We start from the raw sequence: 25711 nt of genomic DNA, 5'->3' as shown, positions 1-25711 counted from the left end.
AAGAACAGAGTCAGGGTGTGTTTTTGAAGGTAGTGCCGGCCTAGATTTCCCAAGGGTTTGGGTGCGAGTTTATGGAGAAGGCGAGATGTCGAGGGTAACTGAGGTTTTTAGTGTGAGGAACAGAAAGACTGTTTACTGAGCTTGGGCAGGCTTCCGAAGGAAAATCAGGGGTTCTGAATTTGAGCGCTCACTGGGCACCGTGTAGGGGTCTCAGGAGGGCAGGTAGATACATGAGTGCGGCGCTCCTGGGACAGATGGGACGTAAAGATGTGGGAGTCCTCAGTGCGTGGTGTCACTTTAGGCCACAGATCCAGATGTGATCACAGTGGGTATAGTGGGGAAGGGACGAGGTTCCACGGGCGAGCACCCCTGTGCTGGCGTGGGTGGAAACCAGCGAGGGTGGGGCTCTAGGAGTCAGGCTTCCCAGGAGGGGGCCGCCGGCAGCACGGCAGGTGGGATGAGGAAGGCAGGCCTCAGAGGTCACCACCTGGAAGAGCCTTGTGGGGCTTCTGGGGCCTTGATAAGCCGTTTTGGTGGGTTAATGGGAACAAGGGATTGCTGAGTGGAAGCGAGCCCTGGAACAGGGCACAGAGACAGCTCCGGTGGGGAGCAGAGGCTGCGGTGGTGCCTGGGGGAGAGGTGGCCTCGCGGGGGGGAAAGGGCAGCATCTCTGCTGATGGAACCGATTCAGTGGCGGGGAGGCATGATCAGAGGCAGGAGCGTGTGCTCGCGTCAGTGGGCGTATGGGACATTCAGGTCCCCCTGTGCCTTGCCAGCTCTCTCGGGCAGCTCGTGGGGGTTCAGGACAGGAGACGAGGCAGCGTGTACCAGACAGTGGTGCCAAGTGTCAGGCCTTGAGGAGATTCCTTTCTGGTTCCTTCTGCTTTCTCAGGGAGAGGAAGCAAGATTATCATGTGAGAAGGAGGAGGAGAAAGCTTTGGGGACTCGCAGAGAGCAGTGAAGTAGTTGTGGGAATATGGGGAGGTGGAGGGATCTGGGGAACACCTAGAGTTCCGGGCAAGACCCACGGCTGCTCTAGGACAGCACACTTGAACGTGAGGCCACAGGAACAGGCTGTTCATCCAGCTGCCTGCCGCACCATGGGATGGAAGCAGGGTTGGGCTTAACCAGGTGGCCACCGGTAGGGACCTGGAGGGACAGGCCAAGGGGAGACGATGGTAGGCTTGGCTCCAGGCCTCATCTGGGGGCAGGGAGGGAGGGAGGGGGTGGAGGGGTTGTTGGACTAACAGGCGCAGGTCTGGAGTTGGGATGTGGTTGAGGCACAGAGGCTGTTTGGAAGGAGGAGGGTGTGGCTGGAGAGTGTGGTGCTGAAGGGGAGGCTCTGTAGGTACATACGGTCCGATCTCCTACCGTGGGTGGTGAGATTAGGGGACAGGGACAAGACCAGCAGCTCCAGCTGTCAGAAGATACCTGGGCGTGTGTTCCCAGTGGAATGTGAGGGACGTAAGCCCTTTGTTGTTGTGTGGGTAGCAGGATGTCACCACCGTGGCTGTAGGCGTGGGCCATTGGTGGGAGGTCCATCTTGGGAAGGTGGCCACAAGAAGCTAAATTACAGCTAAAGTAAGAAAGAAAGAGAGCTTTCATATGAAGATTTTCATTTATTTTTTTGAAAATTTTCACCTGAAAATGCCTCTGGGAAATCTGTCTGGAATGTGTAGGTTTGTCCAGTGACCCCATCAGTGTCATCTAGCAGATTTTTCTCCCTTCAATACAGGGTCCAGGCAGGCCCCACATTGTACACAGCTGCCTGTCTCCTTAGGCTGGACCATCTCTTTATCTTTTATGTTGTAGGCAGTTGTGAAGACTCCAGCATCACTGGCTCACTATCCTTTGTTAAAACACTGAAAAACGTTTTTTATTTTATCTTTTTTTATGTTTCCCCTGATTAGACCCAAGTAATGGCTTTCCGCCCAGGGTACTCCTGAGCCATGTGTGTGCTCCCCAGAGACCCACAGTTCTATCTGCCTGTTACTGGACGTGCCGATCGCCATCACCTGGCAAGGTGTTCGCTGGTTTTCCCACCGTATAAGTGCTGTTCGTTTTCCTTGAAACCAGTGTCTTAGTTGCCAAGTCTGGCACTTCCTCCCATTTCCCAGGCCCAGTTGTTTTTTTAACCACTTAGAGATGTTTTCCCACAGTCTTCAGGCTCATAAGGAGCCTGTGGGCGTCCAGATGATTTCTCTGCTGTAAAGAGCACCTTTACAATGCTTTTCTCCTCTGGCTTCTTTCAAGTTTATCTCCCTATCTTTGGTTTTTAGAAGTTCAATGTTAAGTGTCTAGGTTTGGTGCTTTTAAGATTTAATCTGTGTAGATTCTGCTGAGCTTTTTGAATAAAGTTATATATTTTTTCTAAAAACATGATTAGTTCTTGGCCATTATTTCTGCAAATATCTTTTCTGCCCCATTTCTGGCAAAGCTTTTCTGTAAAGGGATAGATAATAAATATTTTTGGCCTAGGGGGCCATATGGTCTTTACTCAACAGCTCAGCTTTTGTGGTGTGGAAGAATCCTGGAAAGCGAGCGAATGAGTGTGGCTGTGTTGCAGTAAAACTTTATTATAAACTCTGTGCTGGGCCAGGTCGGCCTGTGACCATAGTTCTCCAGTCCCTTCTGTGCAGTACAGCTTTTACATTTTCCCACTTGGCCCTGATACCCTGGCTCTTGTTATTATTTTTCAGTCATTTTTTTACCTCTGCCAATTGATCTTAAAATTGCTGACTTTTCTCCATCAACTCCATCTGTTAAGTCCGTTTAGTAAATTTATTATAGGTATTTTTCAGTCCTAACATTTCTTATGTATGCGTGCTTTAGTTCTCAGCTGAGGGTTCCTGCGTTTCATTACTGGTATGTATGCCATCGCCTGGGGAGTGTGCTTCCCGGAGCGCTTTAACCACCTTGTCTCGTAAGTTCAGATTCTTTGGGTTGGTGTCTCCTGACTGTTTCTTTCCTTGCGAATATGTCACGTTTTCCTGGGTTTTACCTTAGCCATCATAAACGTTAGACCCTGGATTCTTTCATGTTTCTCTGAGGAACCGTTGACGACTTGGCTTCAGCAGGCAGGTACCTGTTCAGCTGTAAAATGTGGGTCATCATTTTCCTACCTGCTTCGGGCGTTCAGCTGTGTTCTTTCTGCCCTAGCTGTGGCCTGACTGCAGTTTCTCAGGTACCTGTAGGTGGGGGCGCAGCCGGGACTCGCACTCCCACAGTCAGGATCTGAGGCCCGGCATCTGCCCCTTCCCTCCCTGGGGTTCCTGTGGCAGGAAGACAGTGGATTCTGTTGGAGTTGAGCTGCCCATCACCACCGCCCGCAGAACTTGTCACTGCTGTACCTCAAAACTGTGGGAAAGCCACACATTTTTTGCTTCCTTTTAAAATTTGCCATTTGTTTGTTTGTTTGGTTGGTTTCCAAAGCCTTTCTGGTATTGGAGTTTTTGTATTTATAGTATGGATGGCTAATAGCTTACAGTGTATCTATTTGTGGGACACTTGGTTTGTTAGGACTAAACACAAGTGGAGCCTCATATGCTCTTTTGAAGCATCTGATGCCAGCATAATTCTAATTCTTTTGCCCTCATAAACTTATAAACTTTTTTTATTAAAGTATCATTGATATATTATCTTATGAAGGTTTCACATGAACAGCATGTGGTTTCAGCATTCACCTATATTATCAAGTCCTCACCCCTCCCACTGCAGTCACTGTCCGTCAGCATAATATGATCCCATAGAGTCATTACTTGTCTTCTCCGTGCTGTACTGCCATCCCTGTGGCCTACCTATATTGTGACTGCAAATTATATCCTTAATCCCCTTCTCCCTCCCTCCCTCCCCACCCAGCCTCCCCAGCCCCTCCCCCATGGTGACCACCTGTCCCTTCCCAGGGTCTGGGAGTCTGCTGCTGCTTTGTTCCTTCGGTTTTGCCTTGTTTTTAGACTTCACAAGTGAGTGAAGTTATTTGATATTTGTCTTTCTCTGCCTTTGACCTGATAAACTTTTGATCTGTTTGAGGATGCTAAGGATTTTTTCCCCTCTTTAAAGTCTAATGTTTTTTTTTTAAGTATGTGTTTTTAAATATTTTTTTATTTTAGTGTTTGTTTTTATTTTGGCTGGGCGAGGAGGGTAGGTTTCTATCAGCTGAAATGGTTTGATTTGCATTTTCTTTTTCAGTTTTTATTGAGTCTGCTTTGTTCTATTTCCATACATTTTATAGGCAGGGCTCCTGGTTTGGGGCACCCGCTTGGGTCATTTTGGCTCTTGTCATCATTGCTTTATGGATAATGTGGCGGGGGGCGCTGCCTTTTTTCTGTGGGATCCTTGCATGTTTTCCTCGTAGTTCCTTCTCCTTCACTGTTAGCCCCAGGGTCACCTCCTCCTTGATATGTTTGGTGCCCCCTGGAAGCAGTGTTTGTCGGACTGGCCTGCCCACATGCACGCCCTCCCCGTAAGGGCTGCTGTGAACTAACCGTGGTGTTCTGCCGTTTACTGCCGCCCTTCCTCTTTTTTCAGCTGCTTTACCCATGCTCCATCTGCGTCCGCCGTGCCCCTCCCTCCTTTCTGGGGACTTGTAAGCCTTTTCTCCTCTGCTTTGCACCCACAGACTTGCAGCTGTACTGGGATCTGGATTCGTTTTCTACTTATATGTCACTAGAAGTTTGGTGAAAGGTTGTTCACATGTGTCTTATGTGCCTGTTTTATTTTGGTTTTTATGGGAGGCTGTAGGGGCAGAGTCAGGGTGAAGCACTGCCATTCTCCCCTCTCCCTCACTCTTAGGCAGCCCGTTGAAACAGCTGTTGGTCTGTCTCCATCTCCTGGTCCTTCTGCCCCAGTCCAGGCATCTTGTCACTTGCCTCATTAACGCTCCAGCCTCCTGCCCACCTGCCTTTCCTTTTGCTTCGTGCTCATTAGCAGACGCAGCACTTTGAGCACCTAAATCCTTGCTGAGGTCAAGTGGCTTAGAATTAAGAGGTTCCCACAGGAAAGGGCACATTTTGGCCTGTGGGCCAATCCAGCCCGCCACACTGTCTGTCTGTTTTTTCATAGCCCATGAGCTAACAATGGGTTTTACAGTATTGAAAGGTTGGGGGGAAAGTCAGTTATTTCCTGATACATGAAAATTATGCAAAATCCAAATCTCAGTGTCCATAAATAAAGTTTTGCTGGAACACGGCATGCACATTTGATTATGAATTGTGAATGGCTGCTTGTTCATGACACCTGCTGAACTGAGTAGGTGCCTTGCTCAGCCTAAAATACTCACTGTTTTACAGGAAATCTTTGCTGATCCCCAGCTCAGAGCTCTGCATGATACATCTCGATAGTTCTCTGCCCGTGCCAGCCACAGCGGTACCACTGTCCTGTTCGCATCTTCCACATCTGGTCTTCTGTGTCCTCCGCAGGCCTCTAGTTCTTGTTAACAAGAGTCCTGTCTCCTCTGCCTGGTTCTTCCCCCATTTTGTTCTCAGCCCCTCAGGTTTGTCACATTTCAAGGGTCGTCTTCCCAGAAGTGCCCTCTCCATCCCGCTTCTGTAGTAGAGTCCTCTTTGACACTCCCCATCTCAACTACTTGTTTCCCTTTTGTGCTGGTAAGACTTATTTTTTTCATGTGTCTGTTTTCCCTGCCAAGGTCGTGTATCTGCCTCCCTAATCCTGCATCTTGGTCTTTCTGTTATAGTGTGAACCCTGCCCATGTAGCAGCCACGTTTGCCTTGTTTTACGGTTGTTTCCACTGAGTAGGTGTTTGTGACTCATCACAGGTGCTCAGTAAGCATTTGTCCCAACAACTAGTGAGCAGAGGAGCCTGTACTTAACACTGGCCTGGAGATACACATCAGAGAAAATTTCTTGGGGGAAGTGACATGACTTAGGTGTAGAAGGTGGCACAGGGAAGTGGAGGAGGGGGGTGCAGAAAAATAGATCTTTCCTGAGAGCTTGATGTGAACGGAGGCGCTTGGGCAAAGATGTAAACTGACCGAAGGAAGTACTGACTGAAATGAGGCCTCTTGGCGGCTTCCTGATGGATTCTCACACCGTTTTCCTGAGGGTCCTGCCCTCTGGCTCTCGTTTGTTGCTCTGTGCCCTGCTTCCCTTCCCTGTTTCTGTCCCCTCTCAAGGGCTTATGGAGACTCCAAAACAATTGTAACTGTCCAAAGGAGTCTCTGAAGGTCCTGAAAGTGAACTTAATCACATTTTTAATGCAAATTCTTACTGTCTGTTATAATGCAATCAGATTTTAATCATTATATACAATTAATTACTGATGTTTGGCTTTTTTTTGCTGTCTTGGAAACATAAACTTTATTTTGAATAACATGTATTTATATTTAATGTGTGTACATTTTTAAAGTGAAAAGTCTGCACTTACTCGACTTTTTGCCTTATCATCTCTCCTCTCAGAGACCTGCTGTTGAGAATTTGGAGTGTATAGTTTGAGACTTTTTACTAAGCATATAAAAAATGTGTACATAGACATTTACACATTCGTATTTTTATATACATGTATGCAAATAAGTAGGTGTTTTTTACTAGAATGCACATATACTTTTTTAGTTAACAATACATTAGAGAATATCTCTCCATGTTTGTATTTAGAGATCTATCTCATTTTTTAAAACATATATAATACTTTTATCATAGATGTCTAGTAATTTATGTAACTGGCCTCCTGTGAATGAGTATAAAGTTTTCCATTCTTTTTTTCCAAGTTGGACATAGTACAGCGTCGATGCCTCTGTGCACCTTACTTTCTTGCAGTTGTATGTCTTTCCTTAGGTTTAAATTCCAAAAGTGGACTTCTGAGTTCAGAGGGCTTGCATTACATTTATGATAGATGCCACCAAATTACCCTCTGGAAAGAGTGCCAAATTCCATTCTTTCTAGCAGTGTAAAAGCATACCTGTTTACCAAAACCATTATTCATACTGAGAATTAGCAGTCATTTTCATCGTTCCTTCTTTGCAGGTGGAAAAAATAAAATTGATTTCATGTGCCTTTCCTTGATTTTTAGTGAGCCTGAACTTTCTTGAACAGCACTTGGAGATAATAGTCAAATTGACCTTTATCTAATATTCTATTTCTTGTCTTTGTCAACTGCCTGTCAGGCCATTGCTTATGTTTTCCCCTGAAAATGTGAACATTAAATAGATAAGGTCACTAGGTGTCACTAGAACCCCATTTTGTTGGGCTATTTCTTGGCACATTCTAAGAACAGACAACTGTATAGAGGCAACCGATAAAATTCTGAGGTTTCCATCAGACACTAGACATGTTTACATTGAAGAAAGAAGAAATAAAGTCACAAGGGATAGGGGTCTGCTTGGCTGTTACCTTTAAGTTGTGTTGAAGAATGTTGGTCATAATGCTGCATTTTTTAAAGAATCGTTAACAGGTTAGTTGGAAATACAATTCACAGGTCCTTGCCTGTCTGAGAGTATATTTGCTGCCTGGATGCCCCATCACCCTTGCATTTAGGATTTCCTACAAACAAGCCCATTTTCTTGCTTGTGCATGGGCATGACCATCCACACTGAGGAATTAACCCTGGGACCTCCTCACTGTGTGTGTGTGTGTGTGTGTGTGTGTGTGTGTGTGTGTGTGTGTGTCCCTGCTTTACTCAGCAGGACCTCCTCACTGTGTGTGTGTGTGTGTGTGTGTGTGTCCATCCCTGCTTTACTCAGCAGATCGTAACCCACTGCCATCAGTGCTCCTTTTAAGGTTTAAATTCTCAGTGACTGGCCAGTGTGTGTGTGTGTGTGTGTGTGTGTGTGTGTGTGTGTGTGTGTGTGTGTGTCCCTGCTTTACTCAGCAGATCGTAACCCACTGCCATCAGTGCTCCTTTTAAGGTTTAAATTCTCAGTGACTGGCCAGTGGTGGCGTTTTCAGGTTGACGTCTGTTGTTCCACCTCTTCCATCCTTCTCTGAATGCCCTTTTCTCTGGCACAACTTAACCCAGACTCAGCTTGTACTTCCTCTTTCCCGGCCCTGGATTCAGGCACGTCTCCCAGGAACCCTGGTTCTTCTTGGTGGAAAATGGTATTTTGAACCCAAAATCTAGGAGTTCCACATGCTCCAGTGTGGGTGGGGCTGCTGCTCTCCCCTTGTGGTTAGTTGGTGGTGCATGTGTAGCTGCTCTTGCCTTTATTTTGGAAGGATCCATAGATAGGGAATCAGTTCATTCCCACTAAGCCCTGTAGTCTCTCTACCCCCACTGTTTGTAACTCCCTTGTCAGACGGTGAAGAACCTGATGCCCATTATCCTAACAAGGCAGTTCATCAAATAGTTAGGGGACAGGTCTCTGCAAGGCCATGCTGCTCCCTGCAGCCCCTTGTCCATCAGGCTCAAACCGCCACCACCAGCCCGCCCTGCACACTGGGCCTCCTCTGCACAGATGTCCCTCTTGCCCGTATCACCCCCACATGTAAGTACTCTCCCTACCTGCTAAAATTCTGACAGCTCTCACTGCCACCCCTGCATGGATGCCCTCCTCACCCTGCCTGGGCTCCACCTGGGCCTTCTCTGTGTGGACACACCTTGCAGGTGTCCATTCTCCGTCCCTGTGGCTCTAGGAGTAAGCTGTTGGCTGGGAAGTGCAGGCAGGAGGGGCAGATTTATTGCCTACTGGTACATGGAGGCACATGCAGAGGGCTTGCCAGAGTGGCAGGAATAGAGATCAAAAAGTTCAAAACTGTTCTTAAACATTTAAGTTTTTAAAGCCTATTTCAGTGATTGATAGCTGTATGTTGAAAGGACAGGTGTTTTTAAAACCTGCCAAATTAGATTTTTCTGCTTGTAGCCAACTTTGAGAGTTCCTATGTGGGTTAGAAACAAGCAGAGCAACACACAGAATAGCTGCTGTTGCCAGTTAGGGCATTACCCGTCCCCTGTCCCAGACACAGGTTTACTGAGAAGGCAGACCTGGGTCGTGAATCATGCTTAAGTGATACTGGGTCAGTGGGTCTCTAGCTTTAGAACCTCAGGTCTCAAATCATGGTCCAGGGACCTCTTGGTCTCCAAGGCCCTTTAAGGGGGTGAGCAGAGTTGAAACTTCATAGTAAGACATTTTTTGCCTTTTCCCCGTCGTTCTGTCAGGAGAGTGCAGTGCAATCAAGGAGCCATATGACACACGGAGAAAGCAGAATGCTGAAGCCGATGTGAGAATCCAGCTATGTGTTGTCATTTGCAGAAAAGTATAGCCATGCCACTTGCCTCCCTAATTTTTTTCTGTATTGGGAAAGACAGTTATTTTTCATAAAAGCTGTTCTTTATATTAACACATTTGGTTTATTATTTTTAAATGACATATTTTTAGAACTGCTCAGTTTTAATTTGTTACAATAAATATCTGTAAATATAACTCATGTAAAAAAGCATTTTGAGATCTCAGCATTTTTTAGAGTGGAAGGACTTTTGAGTCCAAAAAGTTTGAGAACATCTGCTGTACAGTTGGGGTGCGTCAACTTTCCTGGTCGCAGCAGCCGGCTCTAACCGGGTCTTGCTCTGTGCCAGGCGAGCCGCGCCCGTGCTGCCCTCACTGCCCTCCTGGGAGAGCTCCCCCAGTCTCTTGTTTTGTTGCTGGAGGGGTCCTTCTCCCACAGAAGGTCTGCACCTTCCCATTGCCCTGGCTTTTCAAGAGCGAGAGGCTGGCAGTGTCAGGATTGGCCAGGACTTCTTAGATGCATAACAACAGGACTGGTTTCAGGTAGCTGCCAGGGTACAAATGGCTTCCACTACTCAAAGGTGCATTTCCTGCCAGTTCATGACATGGCACATGAATAGGCATTGAGATTACCAAGCAATTTGCTATTTTAAGGATCATGGAAGTGCCACTGCAGCCCCAGATGTTTGCTTTGCTGTGGCGGGTCCCCCAGTCTATGCAGCACTTGGTAGGGAGACAAGGAAGTGGGCTTATCCCTACCCCACTGTGCAGCATAGCTGAACTTCAGCTCTGGCTGCGATCATGTGGGTCTAAAGCCTTCTTTCACTCTTCACACAAATATATGTTATAGCCCAACACGTGTATTAGGATTTGGTAAATATTTTTTTATTGGAATATAGTTGATGTACAATGTTATATTGGTATCAGATGTACAACATAGTGACTTGATAATTATATACGTTACTAAATGCTCACCGGTGTAGATACCCCATTATCATACCAAGATATTATAATGTCATTGGTAATAACTCTCTTGATAAATTATTAAGATAATCAAACCAGTAATATAAATTGCCCCTGTTTTATCGTCCCAGAGATTTTTTACTCCTCTAACATGTACCCTGACACAATTCAGGATGGAGTTGGTCCGATTTTTAACAGCAAGTCCATAGGCCCTGCAGTGAGGCTGGGGCCTCTGTCTGAGGAGCCACCGGGGGTCAGTGTGGCCTGGGCAGTGATCAGGGGGAGAATAGGGTCTGCAGGAGCCCATAGTCTCAGGTGAGTCTTCAGAAGGAACACAGAATGGAAGGTGGGGATCAGGAAATGTGTGGCCTTAGAGCTGTCCCTGTCTAGTTAGGGTTCGGGTATTTGTGTGTCTGTCCCGGCATATAGGTTCTCCAGCGGACGGGGTGGGCATACCACTGTGGTCCCTCCTGGGGAAGGATGGGAACTGGCCACTGGAGACGTGGCCTCGGCACCTTAGGCTCATGAAAAGTGAGAGCGGTTTGCTCCTTGTGCGGGAGGAAAGGGAAGGTGCGAGCCGCACATGCCCGGGTACCCCAATCCGCTCTGGCGTCCTGCACTTCCTTTGCTGTTTCTGGTGGCTCGGCATTTTCCTCAGACGCCCTTACCTGGCATCCAGTTCCCACACCTCTTTCCTGTCCTGGCCTTGTTCTCTGAACGCATCTTTGAGGAAGTGGTGCATTGAAAGGTGCAGCTCTGGAGTGCAAGGGATGAGCAGGGATCCAGGCTGGGGAGCGGGCGGCGTGGCTTCATCCTGCAGTGCGCACACCCTGCCTGCCAGCCCAAGAGGGGTTCACGCCCACCCGCGCTGCTTGCTGAGGGCTGTGACCTAACCTTCCGTGGTTTAGGCTCTTCCCTGGACCATTGGAGACGCGGGCTGTCCCGTGTTTGTGTGGACGCTGGAGCGGTCAGCCTCCACGAAGGCATCTCGGCTTGTCGGTCCTGTGTGGGAGGTTAAAATGCTTCTGGCGCCTGCCTTAGGGGATCAGGTGGTGGCGTGCAGTGGGTAAGGCATGAGCATAGTGGGCCCTGTTGCAGGCCCAGCTTGTCCAGAGAGGAGCGGGGGTGGGCGGCCCTGGCAGGCTGCTGGGAAGTGCCAGGGCTCCTTAGTGCGCAGGCGACAAGGCTCATTGGAGGGGGGACCAGGTGAGAACCCAGAGGGAAGGCTGACTCTTGCCGCTTCATTCCCAGTGGTTCCCAAGCAGCAGTTCCAGACTGAAGTCGGTTCTGCTTTCAGGGGACTCTGTTGGAACGCTTCTTAACCACTAGTAAAGGGATAATGTTATCATTTTACATTTCTGAGGAAAAGTGGAAATTCAACTCGTGAGCCTTTTTTGTTTGTTTATTCAGTGGATTTTGATTGTCTGATAACTGGGCTTTAATGTCAGGTCCTCAGTATTGTACTAGGCTTGCGGACCGACCCACACATTGTCGTGCGTGCAGTGACATTACCAGTGTTACAGGCCACCTGTTTCTTCCTCGTGAACGAGCATGTTTAAACCCCGGTAGATTCAGGGGGTGTCTCTCTGCAGCTTTGCTTCTTATCATGTGACAGATTGTTGGACCCTCACTCCCCACAGGGACAGAACATACCTTCAGCTACGTCACCTGGCCCAGGCACCCATTCTACCCAAGTGAACCAAGCTTTTCCCCAAACTGTTAACTAGTGGAGCATACTGATTGGTTTTTTAAACTTCAGCAAATGAGCCTCTGTGAGCCTGTTTCCTCAGCTAAAGTGGGAGAAAACAGTAGTACTGACCCACCAGGATGGCGTGAGGCTCCCTTGAGTTGCCTGAGTTTATGACGATGACTGTGATGTCAGTGTCATGGGTGTGATGGTGCATGATGCCAGCTCTTTTCATCCAAGTCTTCTATTTGGATGCTTTTGGTGGGGGGGCCTCTCATTTGCTAGTTTGTTGCTTATAAAAGTGGGAAATAGGCGACACTTTGCTCGAATGGGGAGGAGCTAGTAAGCCCTGCTCAAGGGAAGAATCGTCTTGAAAGAGCCACATTCCTAAAAGACAGGTCCTCATTCTCTTCATAGTGTGCGTACCAGTTTTTTAATTCAGATATAAATGTTGTGAATATTTTCTTAGTCTGTGACTTTTGTTTTCTTTATTGTCTTTCAATACACACAAGTATTTTATTTCCTTTTAATGTTTAATGTATTTTAGAGAGCTTTCTATATCAATATGGATATATTTGTCTCATTCTTTTTTTAAACTCACCCTGTTCTTCATCATATTTTCAACTACCCTTTGCATGCTAAATGCAGAACAGTGATAGTCTTATGAAATACAGTTTGAGATGTAGTTACATGCCATGTCTTAAAAAGAACTTAAACTTCAGTTTAAGATAGGTGGGCTTATTCTATAAACATGGGGGTGATCAAAGGTTTTTGATCTGGGTTGTGGAGTGATGAATAAAACATTTTAATGTTAATATTTCATTAATATATGAATGAATTAGAAGAAGAGAAACCACAGGCAAGGAGATTATTTAGAAAATCATTGTGACTGCTTAGATTGAATGGCTACGTGCGTAGAAGCAGGGAACGGTTGAGGGATTCCTAAGAGGCAAGAGGGTGAAGATCTTGGCAGGACAGGTGACGGGGTGTGGTGGGTGGCAATGGGTTGGGTGCAGGCAGGAGCAGCAGGCGGCACAGCCTGCTCTCTGTGGCCATGCACACCGGACAGAGCCCGGCTTTGGAGGAAAAGTGAGCATCTGGCCTTGGTTTCTTGAGGATGCTCCAGCTCCAGAGTAGGCCTCCTACGGCATGTGTACTCTTCACTTAATGGCATGTGCTCCTGCCTGTGAGTGCTGCGTGCTGGTCATTATTAAGTGTGTTGAAGTCTGAAACTGTTCCTAAAAATATCTCCTTCACCTACTTCTTGCTTCTCCACTTATACTTACAAAACAACATAGAAGGTTTTGGAAAGTGAGTTTATATTGTCCTTTGTGTTTAGTAATAAATGTACTTATTTTAAAAGACATGTTTGTGCACACATTCCTTATTTTGCTGACACGTACAGATTTAGTGCTTTGTGAATATGATACACACATGCTCATGCTGCTTCAATTTGCTCACACAGATGCAGGACAGCTGGGGCCCACATTGACGAGTCACTGTTCCCTGCAGCTCATACTAAGGACCACTTACCAAGCCTCATTAAAAGGAAAGTAAGTATGTAGTTCAGTAAGATAGTGGCAGCTATGAATTCATTTTTCTATTCCTAGAAAATCAAACTTCTAGAAATATGTTCAGGAGTCGTCTTAAATATTGCATCGATGATACTGTTCTTTTCACAGACCATTTTTTAGTCAATTATAGGGGTTATTTTAGCCCATAAATGTTTTGATGTAATTTGTAAGAAATGGAAGAGACGGTATTTCAAGGGAAAACTAAAAGTTGCCAAGAGACCAGTAAGCTCAGCTGTTTGGTAACTTCTTCAGAATTTTGTTTGTTGTATTTTTGCTTCAAGACCAGTACCTGATGTGTAATAACATTCCTGTTAAATGGTGAATGAATGAATAACTAAGGACAGAAAAGATGCTGAATCATGAAGCCAGGAGTGGGCTTTAGCCTTGAGTGGCTAGGAGAAGTTTTTTAAGACTGGAACAAAGCAGGTTAGACTACACATGGTGTAAGCATATTTAGGCTGGGAGCTTCAACCTGAAAACCCAGAGAGGCCTAGAAAGAAGACCTGTTTTTCCAGGGTTCTTAAGGGAGAGCTCAGGTGCCCAAGCCGTAGTAGGTAAAGTCAAAGTACAGACCAGCTATTATATCCGGGGTGTGGCCAGGCTACATGGGGAGTTCTAAAGAGAAAGTAGGGGTTGTGAATGTAGGTATGTTTGAAAGACTGAGGGTGGTGAGATGGAAAAGTTCACCCAAGCCTTCCTTTGGGTATTACATTAGCCTTGGGCCCTGTGTGTTTGAGGTTTTATTTGTCACACCTTGTACATGTATAGTTTTTTTTATTTTTACCAGCTGAATAGAGTTACTGTGATTTAAAGACTACAAGGCAAAACTAATGTTTCTTTTATTTGGTAGTTAAAAAGTACTTGCTTTGTGTTTTAGTACTATGTCATAACTTTTTTTGAGGGGAGAGGAGATAATGTGAGAGTAGCAGAAATAAGGAAAATGACTAATCTTGTTTGACAACCTTCCTGGAAACTAAAAATGCTGGGATCCTAAAAATGTCTCAGAAAACACACAGCTTCTTAGTGTACAGCCCTTTATTCAGTCTTAAAATTCTGTATGGATTTTTAACATTGCACAAAAGTAAATATTGCCATTTAACATGTAGTGCAAGAAATACCTTTTTAAGAAAGTTTTTAAAGTTATTTGTTATAGAAGGTATCAGAAATGTACATGAAAGGGTTCTCTTCCTGTCTTACACAATTGAATACAGTATTGTTCATTTTTATGTTCTTTTTGCACAGCGTAAGTGTATGCAGCCCAAAGATTTTATCCCTAAAACACCAGAAAATGATAAAAGACTTCAGAAGAAATTTGAGAAAATGGCTAAAGAGCTACAAAGGCAAAAAACAACTATGGGTAAGCCAAAATTAGAGCACGGTTCTTTGTGCTTGTGTCTGGGTAGCTAGGAAGTAGAGCATGGCCCTTTGCACCTGTGTCTGCACTTGCAGTTTAATTTGCCTGGCAGCCAGTGGCATCTGGGATGACATAGCTAAGAGGACTGCAGTAGTCCAGCCTAGGAAGGAGAGAACAAAATGTAAATTGCCCAGAGGACCTTGAGTACAGGTGTATATAGGGCCACCATATAGTTGAGCTAATAGACCAGAAAGGCTTAATCACTTACCAGATTGATGAAGCTTTTACTTTCAGGAATGATTCTAGAAAGAATAAAAAAAAGGCAAGCATTGACTAATAAGCCCTAGTAGAATAGATGCCTATTTATTTCTTCTTTGTTTTATATGTAACTTTGTATTTTTACCTAATATTCAGTCTTTTCGTTCTGTTACTCAAAATAAGCAAATGTTAGATGATAGTTTTTTTTTCAACCTTAAATATGTATAATTTTTGTCAGTTATACCTCAGGAAAGCTGAGGGGTGGGAGAAGACATTCCATCATCTTTGGAATTGGGGCCTTCATAATACCTATTGACAGATTGGCTCACAGTTTTAATTTTGCTGTGTTAAAGGTGTGTATGTTTTGGTTACCTTTGTGTGTGTGTGTGTTTGCCTGAAATTCAGTTTGAGCATGACGTTCCTTGGTGCAGTTCTCTTTTTCAGTAGCCTAGCTGGAGTTCACAGAGATGTTTGGATTCTGTTTTACTTCTGTGCATCAGTTTAAATAGTGTCTGTTGACCTTTCCTCAGTTCACTAATATGTTCTTCTGCTGTATTTAATCTGCTATAAAATCCATCTTTTGGGTTCATAATTTTAGTAATTTTATTTTACAGTTCTAGGATTCCCAATTATTTTTTATAGATTCTGTTATTCTGATTAAAACACCCACAGTTTTTCTTTGTCATCTTTCTTTGTCTTCCATCTGCAGTATGTACAGTCCACTGCTGTCTTTGTATGAGTTTTTCCCTTGCTTTTGGTCATATAGTCCTGTCTCTTAGTAGGACTAAGTTTTTTTTAAACTGAAGGCAAGTGATTAGTTATACTATATGTTTAAAGACCCAGGTGATACTCTGAGCCTAGCCACAAGGTTTCCAACTCCCTCTGTAAGCTAGTGGCATGGGGGCGTGTTCACAGTAATTGGAATAGGGGCTGATTTGAATAGGAGCTTCCTCGCGCTTTGGGGAAGGCTTGGTAGACTTTTGTCTGGACACTGATGCCAGCATATAACCATCTAGACCTTCCACTGAGAGCCTGTTCTGATACCCGGGACCCTTCCCTGCTTGCCCTGAACTGTGTCTTTCATTTCTCAGCAACAGTGAACTTTAGAAAACGTCACCACTTCACAGAAGACTTACATGTTTAATCACAAAGTCCTTTTGCTGTCCTGCCACTTGTAGCTTTAGAATTCGGCAGATTTCTTGAAGATAAAAATGTACATGCAAGTACCAGTTCTCTACTGTGCCCTTTCTATTGGGAATTTGTGCTCTGAAGCTTTGTTTTCTCCCCAGTTTGGTGAGACTGACAAGCACTTAGCTAGTATCTTGGTTTCTCAGCAGGAACTCTGCCTGCGTAAAGACAGGACTCAGCCTCTTACCGTGGGCTCTGTGCTCACAGTCCTGGTGGTAAAAGCATCCATAGCTTGTCAGTCACCTCCTGTTTCTCCTCTCCAGATTCCTGACCCCTCTGGTCCTTGTTTCTTCATTAGTTCCCTGATGCTTTGAAATAGACATTATTTATACAGCTTTTCTTTTTTCCTGTGTAGTAATTTGTTGGCTTCAAGATATTTTATTCTTTGTTTTGAATTATTTGTAAAACATTGAAACACTTAAACAGTGGCACACAGTTTTGTTTATGGTTGTGTCTTATACAAGGCTACAAATACTACATGATGAATTTAGAGGATAGATTAGCTACATTTTTTAATTCTAGGTAGCAACAGGCTGCTTTTACAGAATCAAAAATAGGGAAAATTGTGTCCTTATATGTTTAATCACAAAGTCCTTTCTTTCATTTTTTAAATTGAGGTATATTAGTTTCAGGTGTACAGTGTGGTGATTCAATATTTGTATGTGTTACAAAATAAGCTCCAGAGTAAGTCCACATAGCATCCATCACCATACATATTTACAAAAAATATTTTTTCTCAAGGTAAGAACTTTCAAGATGCACTCTCCCAGCTACTTTGAAATGTGCAATACAGAATTACTAACTGTAGTAAGTCCCCATGACTTACTCATTTTATAACAGGAAGTCTGTACCTTTTAACCTTTCACCTGCCCCCCAGCCTGCATCAGGCAACCACCAGTCTGTTCTCTATATCCGTGAACTCAGGCTTCTTTGCTTTTGTTGGTGGTGGTGTTTCAGATTCCACCTGTAGATGAAGTCATGGTATTTGTCTTTCTCTGTTAGCATAGTGCCCTCAAGGTCCATCCCTGTTGTTGCAATTGGCAAGATTTCGTTCTTTTTCATGGCTGAGTAATATTCCATAGTGTCTAAGTATCATGTCATCTTTACCCATTTCTCCATGATGGACGTTTAGGTTGCTTCCATGTCTTGGCTATTGTGAATAACACTACAGTGAACATGGGGCATACAGATATCTTTTTGAATTAGTGTTTTCATTTTCTTCAGATAAGTACCCAGAAGTGGAATTGCTGGATAGTGTTTCTAGTTTTAATTGTTTGAGGAATATCAATACTGTTTCCTATAGTGGCTGTATCATTTTACATTTCCATCAACAACTCACAAGGGTTCCCTTTTCTCCACATCCTCCCCAATACATTGTTTCTTGTCTTTTTGATAATAGCCATTCTGATGGGTGTGAGGTGATTTCACTATCCTTTTTCAGTACCCTATAAATTCAGTGTTTAAGATCAATCCCAGTGCATCACTGGTAAATATATAATGTATAGCATAGAAGTAGGAAGCATTAATTCCTTAGTGTTGTTTTTTAGTCTGTATTGCTATGTCACAAAGTCTTTGCTGTGTATTTTGAAATTATTCATGTAGAATTATTAGGCTTGTTGTGAATCTGTTATGGTAACACACCAGCCTGCCACAGCCCCTGTGATCTGGCCCCACCCCCACATAGCAGGGCCCCACTGGCTTATTGTCCTTCATACTTCTGCCATTTGTGCTTCCTTTCCCTCATCAGACATTGGGTATCTGAAAATAATTTGTCAAACAGATAATGACTGACACAAAATATTCTCATTTTAGACCAAATTTGTATCTTGATAAAAATTGCCTTTTAAAAACTACAAATGTAAGGTATTAAAGATACAACTAATGTATGTCTGCATTTGTTGGAAGTGCAGTAAAAGTTGTTCAGGCTTCTGAGATGCAAAGGAGAGGATATTGAATGATTCTTGCTCTTTTTATGGGAGTGGGGAGTGGTCGGAGTTCCAGAGTTCTCTGAGCACCTGGGAGCTGTGCACCCGTACACACTGTAGCCCATCGTTTCATGGCTCAAGGATCCCCTGACCCCAAAGTTCGTGTGTTTCTGTGAGTGGCTCTTGAGGGCAGGTGGCAAGGAGGTTAGTGGTGGCTGTTACTGAAACCATCATAGGAGGGACAGAACTTTCCCTCTGCCCTCCAAGCTGCTCAGCGGGGGCTCTGTTACAAAAGCCAGATGAGCAGGAGAAAGCACTCCCGTTCACATCAGTTGTTCATGACATGGGCGCCCTCACAAGGACATGATAGGAAGACTCAAAGACGTGGCAAAACCTAATGCCTATGAACTAGGCTGAACAAAGAGAGGCAACTGTGGAAAAGTAACTAAAACATAAGGGGACCAAAGGAAGATAAGAGTTCCTCTAATGAGGTCTGTTACACAGAATTCCCCTGGCCTCCACTCCCGTCTCTGGTGAAAAGAATGTTTCTTTCCTTCTGGTACAGGCAGGCTATCTCTCACCAGGAGGTTTATCTCCAGCCTGCAGGAAGAAAGAGGGGCTGAGTCAGACCTCTTGCACCTGCTGTAAAATGCCTTTAACTCAGAATAACCCTTATGCCAAAATGTCATGTTTCAGGGTGGCATAGTCTGCTGCCCTCATGTTTAGGAGCCCCGTTGCATTCTGGCTTTATGTCCTCACTAGCTGTGTGATCCCACGTACTCAAGTCACTTCCCTTCTGCATCTCGTTTCTTTCTCTTTAAATGGGCCTTGGGTTTGGGGGAAGGCCCAGTGAGCTCAGGCACATTGGACTTAGCCCCGGGCTGGCACGTGGATGTCTGTAGCAGGTGTCCTTACCTATCATGGAGGTGCTGGTGGTGGTTGGGTGTCTGTGGGTGGACATGGTAATGATGTTGAACCAGAAGAGGAAACCGGGGGTGGGGGGGTGTTACTTTTGAAGTAGGACAGCATTTTTTCAAGCTTAAACTTGGATTTTTGTTCATTTTCAGATAATGGTGTGCCTGTTCTCTTATTTGACCCTAGTGGTTCATTGGTGTATAGTCCCACAATTAAAATGTACAGCGGGCAGCAGAGTGCGATGGAGAAGAGATTACAGGAGATGAAGGAGAAAAGGGAAAACCTCTCCCCAACCTGTAAGTGCTCACACTTCATGACATGAAAAATATGCAAATTGGTGAATGAATTGTGGTTTAAAGTTTTTTTCCTTCTCATTATTTTAGTTAATGTTTCCCGATTCTAACAGGTTTTGACTTATTTCAGGGTAGACTTTGTTAATATTTTCCAGAAAATCTTACTGTAAGGCTCCTCCAGGGATTTTCTTTCTTTTTAGTTGGATGTTTCTTCTGAAGGAATTTGCTTTACATTAAAGATCTAAAGCATCAGTTTATATTCCCTTTATTTCTTTTATCTTTAAATCTTTTAATCAAGTAGTACTAAGCACAGTTTCTTAAAACATTTACCAGTATATGGTTCATAATATAAACCCATTTTGATTTCTCCCCGATTCTTCTTTCCCCATGGTGACCCACATTTTAAGTCGATATGCTTTTCCCTACCTTTTTCAGGGCACCACATAATCTGTGAATGTATGCAGAAGATGCGGGCTCCTTACCCTTCCTGTGTGGACATGTTGCTTTCCTTTACCAACATTAGCTTATGACAGCCTATGTCAGCTCTCTTTTTCTACTTAAAAGTGTTCTGGGGTTTTTTTCAGGTCAGTAGGTGTGAGCCCACCTCCTTTTCCTTTTCTTCTTTATTTCTTAAGGTGCTGCAAAGTAGTCTAGAAGTTTGATATTGAATCATCTGTTGGCAGGTATTTTTCCAGTTTTTCTTTATTGGCGAGAGTGCTGCAGTTTTTACTCATTTTAAACTACATGGTAGGGTTGTTCTTTAACCATTTTTATCTATGGACATAAAGCTTCTCCCCACTTTTTACTGTTAACATCCATATGCTAATGGGCATGCTTCATAAACCTGTACATTCGTGTTTTTCATGTATTTCAATAATGTTAATTTGTAAAGGCAGAAATAAAAATTTTTGATGGTATTCTCAGGTTGCCCTTAAAAAACTTGGTGCCATTTTTTGCCTCCCACCAGTCATCTTTAAGAACTCCACAGTTTCTCCACACTTGGAAAACTGTATAGCATTGTCTTTGTATCTTTTTCAATATGAGATTGAAAAACTGCTTTTTTTTCGGCCTAATTTCCTTTTGCAGTGGATAGTGAATTTGCTAATGAGGTTGAACATGTTTTCATGTTACTGTGACTCACTGATGAAACATGCTGTTATCTCTGGATATGTCTTTGTCCAGCTGCCTATTAAATTTTTCTTTTTATTTCTGATTCTTAGTGGTCTTTTGTATATCAATGACACTTAACTGCTTGTGCATTGCAAACGTAATCTAGCTGTCCAGGGTGGAGCAATATGTAGTGGGCACTCAGTAAATACACTGTTGAGTAAAATACACAAAATCTGTTGTTTGTCATTTAGTGTGCAGCAAGTTTTGCAAAACATACATTATGTAGACAAATCTGTCTTCTCCTTATAATGTCCCAGATTCCTGGTTTTAAAATGGCTCTGTATATTCTTCCATTGCTGTCATGGTTTGTTCTTGAAGGCTAGCTGTTTAATCTGTCTTGAATTTATATTTGTATGTAATATGCCATGGGCACCCATATCAGCTGAGGTGAGTTTTGGCTACGTAGAACAGATAAACACAAAACCAGTGGCTTAAATTCAATAGAAAGGCATTTCTCTGTAATGGCAAAGAAGTCAGGGTGCAACGTCTTCAGGGATCTAGGCTCCCATCCTTCTGCTTCGCCCTCCTGGGCCCTGACTTCTGTTTTAAAATGTGTGTGCCTCCCGGGTGAGCCAGACCCCCGCTGAGCAGCCTTTCCAGAGGCCCGCGCCGATGCTGCTGCCCAGGTCCAAGCGCCAGGAGTCAGTTTTGGCTAGCCCTGGTCGCAAGCTAAGAGCGGGCATTTATGGCTGAGGAGCTGCAAGGCAGGGCACCCTGGGCGAGCCAAGAAATAGGGACCGAGAGCCTGCGGCCCAAGCACATGCGGGTGTGAGACGGGACACCGTGGTAGCTGTCCTGTGGCCTTCGTCTACTAAAGAATGAAAGTCGTGTCTCATGAAAGTTGTGATCATGTTTTCAGCTTCCCAGGTGATTGGAAACTCTCCCGATCACTCGGTTGCCTCCTCCTGGGAAGCATCTTTGAACATTTCTCGGGATACTTTGTGTTCAGGTAAAATTATTTTGTCTTCTGTGATACAATGAAGCTTTGAAAATAGTATGATTTTCTTATTTGGAATTTTTCTGATGAGAAGAACTGTTAGTTGAAAACTAGAACTCATGAATTTCACCCTGAAATTAGGTATTGTAAGAAAAAAATGGGTATTGTAATAAAATTAAGACATGAAAAAATGGCATAGTTAAACTTGTTTTTAATTCCTATGGTTTTCTCCTGGGCATTTGCTTTTTTGGCACCAGATCAATTGCTGATTTTGTTTTCACTCTGTTGATATGTGAACTAATCTGCATGCAGTTTAAATTGTATGTTCCTGAGAACAGTAAGAATGCCAAGGAAAAATAGTTTCACATCAGGCATGATGAATATATGGGACATGTGTTTGCATGGGGTCAGTGAAGTATGTATAGATCATTTAAAGATTTAGGGAATACATGGAGGGTTTCTAATTAGAAGCTGAGTGTTGAAAAGAATTAACAAAATTAGAGTTAATATAAAAAATTTAAAAAATTAGAGTTAATATTAATACATACATTTTTTAAAGTGTGGGAGTCCTGTTTCTCTTTGAATGATCATTTTTCATGGCTGTAGCTTTCCTTTGGTTATATCACATTTCTTAGAATTTCCTCACCCAGCCCACAATAGGGCCCAAGTAAGTATCAATGACCCTCAAAGAATTGGGCTTCAGAGTGCTTGAAATGTTATGGAATCTTACTATGAAAACCACAACAGAGACAGATCACATCTGCTATCAAGATAGCAGGAGCTAAACTAAAGCTTCCTTTTCTATGTGTGGCCTATTCATGTGATGTCTTTGGTGTGTACTGAAGTTACTTAGCCATTTATCTCAAACAAGCCCATCTTTGTATTTCCTGCCTGGGACTTGGAGACAGGTGATGATCACAAGTAATGTGGGTCCCATTTCTCCTGGGCCAGGCCCTGTTCCCTGTCTTGTGATGGAGTCATTAAGTTCTCCCATCAGCCCTGTGACCTAGGTGCCATTGTCCCCACTTTGTCCCTGAAAAAAACGGGTTGGAGAGGTCAGACTGTATGTGGTCACACACAGCTTGTGAATTACCAGCCCAGGATTTGAACCTAGGAGGTATAACTTAAGAATTTACTATTAATGACATGTTACACTGCTTGTCAGCTTTTTGAAAAATGTGCTAAGTTTATTAGCCTCTGAAATCAAAAGTGACCTCTATTCCCAGCCCCTGACTTGGCGACACTGGGCCCCCTGGCATGGTATGGGCACCATGCCGCCACACCCCGTGGGCTGCCCCCTGCTCCCTGGCAGTCCCCTGTTCTCCCCTAAATGTACAGCTTTTGTAGTGTTGGTTATGCTTCCCAGCCTTGTGCAGCCTGAAGTGGAGGCCCTCCATCTGTTCAGCAAAGGCTGGGCCCTTGTTGGCGAGGCAACACCAGCTTGGGGGCTTCAGATTCCAGAAAGGAGTGTCTGTGCTCTGCAAGCCTCTGGTCTAGTGACAGAGACAGATACTGAGGATGACGGTGTGTTACATTCTTTCATAAATTCAGGCAGAAACCAGGGTAACGGAGTCCTGAAGACCTGGTGAAGTCAGTGTGAGGGCTCAGATGTTTTGGCACCCACAGTGGGTTTTGAAGGCAGATTAGGACTTAGATTAAGGTGTGGATCAAGGCAAGGCCTGGAGGTATAAACATGGGCATAGTTTCAGGAGATAGTGGCAGTTTAGCATTACTCTCAAGAAATGGATAAAATGTATGGGAAGTCAGAACATAAGACCCACCTGGTGGATTCCTTTTGACTGTAAATATAATGTGAGGACTTCAGTAGAGGGTAGGAGAGTCGGGCGGGCTGTGTCGATGGTGGACTGCTTCATGGAGGACTAGATCTTGGCTTTGACAGTAGTGGCGGTCCCTGACTTTCAGAATCTGACCTTGAGAATTTAATGACAAGGGGTGGACGCCCTTCCAGGGGAAGTGCAGGTGCATCTGGGCCTCCAGCAGGAGTGTGTGACAGTGTCAGAGGTTTACCTCTTCCTCCCTGCCCGTCCCATCTGAACACTGAAGCCCAGGCTCCCTCGTTAAAAATGCTGCCCTTAAAGGTGTCCTGAGTGGAAACGAGAAGGAGCAGGTATGGGCCATACTCTTAACTAATAACTATGTTTAAAAGTATTACTTTATCGGTCAACTGAAAAGTACCTTTATAACCATTAAACCACTGAAAAAGTTAATTCTTCATTAATATTTTCCAGATGAATCCTTTGCTGGTGGCCTGCATACATCTTTTCACGATCTTTGTGGGAATTCAGGATGTGGGAATCAGGAAAGGAAATTGGGAGGATTCACTGATGAAATGAAAAGCGATACATGTCTTTCTTCACCTGTATTGAAAACGAGTAGCATGCAGCCCTCAGGAGCTCCCCATTACCTCAGTCAGTTACCTCCTCAGAAATCCGTGGGTAACCTTGCAAAGGACGTGGTAAAGGGGCAGGGAGTTCCTACAGATGCAGCAGGTGCCCCTGCCGGGCAGTGTGAGGGAGGATCTAAGGAGATGTTGGATGAGAAGTATCATTTGTCTCCCACGTTATCTGCAACAAAAGGCCCCCCACTGGGACACGCATGGCTCAGGAGTCCCTCGGCCGAGAGAAGAACGTCAGAGAACTTACGTTCCCTCCGCAGAGAAAAGCTGGAGCAGAGAAGGTGCCGTGGGGAACCCCCTCTGCCAGGACCGCAGCCTCTCCAGCCGGAAAACAGCTGCCAGTTCACGACAGGGCCTGTCAGCAGGACTCCGGGCTGCGAGGACTCCACATATGATGACTATTTTTCACCTGATAATCTTAAGGAAAGGAATTCAGAGAATCTTCCTAGATTCCAGTCATTAACAAACCCTGCTCAGCTCCACAGCAGAATTCTTTCCAAGAGAGAGAGAACAAACATATTAGAAATGTCTGATTTTTCCTGTATTGGTAAAAAACCCAAATCAGTTGACGGTACTGATTTAGTAGCAAACTCCACATCCAGTTTTCACACACCCACTAATGAGGTAGCAAATACAACTCTGGGTTGCATGACCGCCCAGGAAGCATCTCCCGCTAAAGAAACTCCGGGGTGTGGTCACGAGGCTGACGCCCAGAAAAGACAAGACAGAAGCCCAGGTGGGAATGACTATGCTCACGTCACTGATGAGCCCGCTCGTCACAAGGAGCTTGTCGGGAAGGGACATCATAGTGGCTGCACTCCCCCGAGAGGACTCAGGGGAGCAACGAGAGAGCTGACGGGCGTGAAGAGTGTCCAGTGGGCTGCCCCCGCCGAGGGCGAGGTGCAGAGTGGGCGCGAGCCGCCTGCCCAGGGGGGCCGTGCAGCAGGAGTCTCTGCGGGAGAGAGGGAGAACTGCTCCGGGGGCTGTAGTGGCAAAAGTATGTGACTCCTTTTCCAAGTATTATTATGGGTACCCGTCTTTTAAATTCCTCACAGACCTTTTCATAATTAAACAGTTTCCCTTTTCCCATATTTTAATTTTAAAGAATGTGCGTTTGCTATTTTCCAGTGATAAATTCATTGTACGTTCTCCAGGTATCCCTTACCACCCTTGGGAGTTCCTGGGCCTGTTGGTGAAATCTGCCGGCACACATTTCCCCAGGCCTTTTCTTTCCTGTCTGTGGGAAGAGTGAGCGACGCCCCAGGGTGAATGAGCCCAGAGGGGCTGCTGCTTACGCCTCTCCGCAGCCTCCTGCTGTAAGTGGTTGCTGTGCGCAGGCAGACTAAGCGGTTTAAGAAGTCTTGGTGCATCACGGTGAGGCGGTTTATTTTAGAAGGGAAGTTAAGGTAGTATAAGCTGTTGTTTCTATGAAGAGAAGGCATGAATAAGTAAATGGGAATATCAGTATTTATTTTGAAGAAATTTTGGGCATTGTCAGCTGTAAAGAAAATTTTTTCTTAACGTTTTTGCTCAGTTAAGAAGTTCATTCAAGGAACAGCCCTAGTTTGACCCGTATTTTGCTTTAAGCATGTCATTTAAATAGATCGTTCCTATCTGTAATTTAATTGTAACATAGCAACAAAGTAGAACTGTGGTCGTAGTAATGGCAGCAGAAGCAGGTGCAGTCGGAAATACATTCTGCTCTCCAGTGACAAGCACAAGCAGGTCTTGGCTATCAGGAGGGAAGAGATCGTGGACGTCAGCCATCTTTACCTAAAGATTGGGCTGAAATTTCAGTAAGACAGTTTTTTTTTAGTTTCTCATCATTTCTCCATTCTTCAAATTTTTAACCACCCTT

The 25711-nt window shown here is 44.6% G+C and overlaps 1 protein-coding gene across 8 annotated transcripts in view; it reads left to right on the top strand.

The window, feature by feature from the left end:
* MCPH1 (microcephalin 1) overlaps positions 1-25711 on the top strand; it is a 204212-nt gene that overhangs the window by 4661 nt on the left and 173840 nt on the right. For 5 of the 8 annotated variants that reach the window (XM_073219223.1, XM_036995909.2, XM_036995918.2 and 2 more), the window contains exons 4-8: positions 13289-13376; positions 14640-14754; positions 19190-19333; positions 21360-21449; positions 23687-24850. In XM_073219223.1, coding sequence (XP_073075324.1) covers positions 13289-13376; positions 14640-14754; positions 19190-19333; positions 21360-21449; positions 23687-24850 — 1601 coding nt within the window. The remainder of the gene's footprint in view (positions 1-13288; positions 13377-14639; positions 14755-19189; positions 19334-21359; positions 21450-23686; positions 24851-25711) is intronic. The other 3 variants (XM_036995911.2, XM_073219225.1, XM_036995924.2) reach the window with 3 other exon arrangements.

This window comes from Manis javanica, chromosome 12 (assembly GCF_040802235.1).
Source record: "Manis javanica isolate MJ-LG chromosome 12, MJ_LKY, whole genome shotgun sequence".
Classification (NCBI taxonomy): Eukaryota; Metazoa; Chordata; class Mammalia; order Pholidota; family Manidae; genus Manis; species Manis javanica.
The sequence above is the reverse complement of the archived record's forward strand: the minus strand, read 5'-3'. Positions and strand labels throughout refer to the sequence as shown.